Here is a 4,899-nt window from a genome sequence, read left to right as displayed (position 1 = left end):
TCTTCTTCCTGAACTGAACTGTGCGCAGGCAGGAAGGAAGTGGAGCCGCTTTGATGAATTATCGGAGGTAATTAAGCGGCCTCTGCTGGTCGAACCTGAAACAGCACTACAGACGAAGGGGCTTCAATCGTAGAATATTTTTTTATTTCAAGACCCCGTTATTAGGATTACATTCTTCTTCATCATCATCATCACCACCAACAACACAACACATAAAATAAATTCATATTGAATTAATAAGTCATTCATTCGTGTTTACAGAGGTAATTAAATTACTGCATATTAACAATTTTTATTGGATACCAATAAGATAGGCTAATCATGATACCATGACTAAAATCTTGATAACTATCAAATATATAAGTTTGATTAACTTCTAGATGTCTAGATGTAAATTAGGCTATTAACAGATAACACAATCAGCCAGTTTCCCTTTGAAACCAAAGGACAGCAAATGTGAAAAATGTGAGTCCCACTGGCTCGGAGTGCCTCTCTGGACACAAAAAGGCAAGGGAAAGGTCCATTTCCTGACATATTTCACATTTTCAGACACTGTATCAGCCATCATGCCATTCAGGGTCATTCATTGGCTAATGGGTGCCTTCCATATAGGCTTGTCCAAACTGCACATCAGACAGGACATTATCGCTCCATGTCTGCCTTCATACTCTCGGACATCTCTTTCTTCAGATGTCCCAGCTTAGATCATGTTTCTGTCCATTGGCCTCTGTCATGTAGAGGTATGAGGTGATGGCCTCCCTCAGCCCCTCGCTCACCAGCCCGTGCTCCGACTCTGTTCTGGTCTTCCTAAAGATCATTGACCTATAGGAGAGAGGAATTCAAAAGACTTGAATGAGTATAGTGATCAAATCGTCATCTAAACACAGGGCAGGAATTTCACTTTGGCCTTGATGTGCCAAAGGAACAAATAATTAATATACAGAATTCCTACCTACATGTTCTTTCTGTATGTTTTAGCCATTTGAGCATAACCTAAGAATCTAAGAACGACTGTCTGTCAATCAATCATTCATTCAGTCAATTGGAGTCAAAACTATGTTGATCAGTGTCTTTGCTTACCTAATCATCATAGGTGATATAATGTATATTGTTTGGTTTAACCAGACAGGGCACAAACAGAAACAATAGAGTGACATCTTGTGGCAATCAACAGCAGAGGCAAAGCTGAAAAGACTACCACACACCTCCTCACGTCCTTCCACTTGAGGGTGGGCCTCCTGGTGGCTGTGGGCATACTGCTCATCGCTGTAGTGTTGTCTGAACCCTGGATGAAGCAAGGCTTCTTCAGCGGACTACACAATCCATCTGCAGACTCTGTAAAAGGAGGCAACATCTCAATGTCATTCTTTTTATAAATCATGTTAGGATTGATTGTTCTCTGTCTTTGGCAGGGGGGAAGAAGCCTCAGTACGAACCCGAATAGTGTTCCACTAAGTGATGCAGGGAGGGAAAGGTGAGGCTCGGGGAGATGTAGAACCAGCCATTTTGGAGGCGATTGATGCGGTAGTGCTTCACCGAGGACAGGTATGATGAGCTGGCTCTCCTCAGGACAGAGAGGGAGTAGCAATCTGAAACTGACAGGACACACATATAATGTTACACAGCCGTTCAATGACAGGGTTTGTGATTCTTAAATCAATTCCAACCCAAGTATAAAATGATATGAAAAAGAAAGTAACTGCACTGCAAAAAATTATCAATCAAGTCCTTTTATCTAGCACAGCCTTAAAATCAAAATTTTCTTTTAAGCATGTGGAAAATTTGGCCAATTGGGTGAGATAATTTCACTTGTGCGAATCCATTTGTTTCAAGAATATTGTGGATACAAGTGGAGTGACCTGGCTTATTTCAATATATTCTAACTTCTTTCAGATCTTTTTTCTGCTTTTCTAAGAAAATTATTTTTGCAGTACGGCTATTGAAGCTACAATTCTGGGGTTGAATTGAATACATTTATGATTTGAACCGAGCACAATAAAACAAGCTCACCTCTGCTTGACTCTGATTCCCTGAGCATGAACGCCCCTGTCTGGTTGTTGGGCAGCATGAGCAGCTCCACTGCTTTGCACCTGCTGATGCCTGTGAACAGCCACCTGAACACAGAGAAGATTTTAGATTAGTGACATAGCCTTTAGTCTAGACATGTTTTTTTTTTCTTTTACTGGTGTTTTCTATTTGAGAAAACCCATTGGAACGATATCAGAGAGCATCCCCCACTGGAGGAGGACCACTGACAGCGTTTGACACAGAAACTGATGTCATATAACCCGAGAGAGCACCATGTTCCAAACATCTGCCTACAAGGAGGCACCTACACAGAGACGTCTCCCACACGTCAGGAGAGCCCCCACCTCTCATTTCAGTTCAGTTAAGTACTGATCAAACACCCCACAAGACCGATTCACGAACAAGCACACTTCCTCTCGGCTGTGACTTACTTTTTTGTGTGAATTTTTCATTTTCGGATTCATTTTAACAATTATACATAACAAAAATGTATAATAAAAAAAAAAAAACCCTATGGGGGTTCCTGGGACAAAATCTTATCAAATGGGGGTCCGTGGTATAATTTGTGTCAGTTTATGGGGCCTTGACATGAAACGGTTTGAGGAGTGCTTTGAGGCCTTCTAGCATACCAGAAATGATCACACCCCTATGGTGGCATCTGTTGTGCCTATATGCTTTAGGTAAGGCTGCCACATTTTCAGAAAGGTGTTTTCTAAGAATATATGTGATCTTTACAAGAGGAATACAACTGTTCATTTCCAAAGAAGACCATCTATGAATGAGGAGATGGGAATCATATTTCCATGTCACTGTTATGCATTTTTTGGGCTGTGACTTACTTGTTTGTCACCTTGGCGGTGTAGCCGTTAGGAATGTAGCTCTCACGGCCCGAGGTTGTGGATTTCACCATCATGAAATCGCCATCGCTGCAGATGATTAAAAACATCAGTCAAGTCTAACCGCTCCGCTGCAGGTGTGAAGCAGAACTTTGCAAAGCAACTGTGTCACCTACTCGGATAGGACGGTGAGCCTTTCCCCAACTTGCATGGTGAATTCTGCAAGACCGTAGGCGGGGTAGTCATACAGGGACACTAGCATGCTCCTCTGGTTGTCTGCAAAGAGAAAGTAGGAGGTGTTGGGAGAGATGTACCAAGTGTGCTTTATTTAGATGTATCATTTATATGCACCCAAACCTGCAGTATGTCACTTTTTTCAGATGCTGTTTACTGTTATTATATATTTTTTATTTCCTGGATTTGATCTTTGGGGGATGAAACCTACCTGTTACTGTAACAGGCGTTACTACAGGTTGAGGTTCAGGTGGATTCTCTAGGGTTTCCAAGTTGGATCTACATCTGGTGGGGCAGATTCCCATGATCTTTGGCTTCTTGCTGTTTTGAAATGAAATGAAGTGGCTGAGACAGAAGAGAGAGAGAGAGCAAAAGAAAAAGAGAGAGACACACATTATTAGGACATGTCTACTATCTTTGAAATCTCCACCATATAGGACCTCTAATAACTCAAATGAATAATTTTGCTATTGTCCTATCATAACGGTCACTGCTGTAACAAAGGCAGCTCACAGGAACTGTGCATACTATCTTGTTGCCTGCAACAATAAGATGACACAGGAAGGCATCTAACCACAAGAAGATGCATGATATCCTGTGTTAACTTTCCACACAACAATGTATGCCAGGTATTAGATAAAACTTTAGATAAATAATTAGACATTCTTTAGTTAGGCTTGACGCATTGAGATCATGAAATGAAGAAGACGCTAAAATGTCTTATTCACACAATGGTGACAATGTTTTCATCTTGTCTTTACAGCAAATTAATAAAATATCTTCAATTATTTAATGAAAATCAGCAAAGGGAATTTCAAATCAGCAAATGATTTCTCCATCCAGGCATAGCCCATGATCTTCACTAAGTGGAACTAGTCGTGACAACTGTGTGGGAGACGATTATCATAATTTTGTTTGAATGTAAGAATGCAATTATTTTGAATTTCAGAGAGTTATACTTACCCAGATATTATTTAACTCGCCCATCTATGTTTAAACTGATCTCTTACTACTACAATCAGACAGACCAAGAGTCATGTGTAAACTAGCTGCTTTTTTGAAGAATGTCCCGCCTGTTTAAATGACATATGCACTAGCCATGCCGTGTGCCATTGTATATTGTATATTTTGTTTGTGCTCCATACCATGTGATCATGATCAATGAGTCACATTAAGTAAATGGAATGAAAATAATTGGCAACTTACATAATACAAGTGTTGGTTTTCTAAGGTACTGGGGTTCAGGCCATGAACAAAACATTGTCACGTTTACTCCGAATGCTCAGTCCAACAAAGCATGAAAGAAATAGATGCAATGAACAGAAGCTGATAATTGTATTACCTGCTCACCTTCTCGACCTCCTTCAGTCCCTGTGTTGTATCGCTTTGTCCAGAAATGCTGTGCTGCACAAGTAATTAGCCAGATCCTCCTGGTGAATGCAAAGTCTTCTCCTGCCACTCAGATGAAAAAAATGTGTGGCACACACAGACTCGGGTATATTTATGTGTGTGTGAGCTCAGGTCCCCCACTCAGGCCTGCTGATCAATCCGAATGAGTGTCCCTCCTCCTCTGTGCTCCCTTAAAAGAGCGGTGTGTTTTCGCAGCTGTTTGTGTCAGACTAGTCGAAGAGACAAGGCTTTTATCTATGTCACTCTGCTACTGCTTCCTGTCATCACGCCCCAAGATCTTCACATCCTGACTCAGACGCCTCGAACGTATATGTTGTAAAATGTAGCAGTGGTTTTGGGGGTGATGACGTCCTTTTCAATGTATTGCTTCCCATTTTCTTTGGATTGTGCA

At 41.1% G+C, this 4,899-nt stretch overlaps 1 protein-coding gene across 2 annotated transcripts; it reads right to left on the bottom strand.

Annotated features, from left to right (window-relative positions):
- Positions 1-161: 161 nt before the first annotated feature.
- LOC310798351 (src-like-adapter 2) lies at positions 162-4,692 on the bottom strand. 2 transcript variants are annotated; one of them, XM_083660886.1, is made up of 8 exons: positions 4,441-4,692; positions 3,310-3,443; positions 3,041-3,140; positions 2,868-2,954; positions 2,011-2,114; positions 1,437-1,595; positions 1,206-1,335; positions 162-822 (listed from the first exon to the last, which is right to left on the bottom strand). In XM_083660886.1, exons 2-8 carry the CDS (start codon positions 3,401-3,403, stop codon positions 687-689), a joined length of 810 nt encoding a protein of 269 aa, XP_083517012.1. In that variant the 5' UTR covers positions 3,404-3,443; positions 4,441-4,692; the 3' UTR covers positions 162-686. The 2 variants fall into 2 exon arrangements, with proteins under 2 accessions (XP_083517012.1, XP_083517013.1); XM_083660887.1 differs by having other exon boundaries at positions 4,449-4,692.
- Positions 4,693-4,899: the final 207 nt, after the last annotated feature.

Source organism: Poromitra crassiceps, assembly GCF_964638095.1.
Source record: "Poromitra crassiceps genome assembly, chromosome: 25".
Lineage (NCBI taxonomy): Eukaryota > Metazoa > Chordata > Actinopteri > Beryciformes > Melamphaidae > Poromitra > Poromitra crassiceps.
Note: the sequence above shows the minus strand (reverse complement) of the source record. Positions and strands in the feature narration are given on the sequence as shown.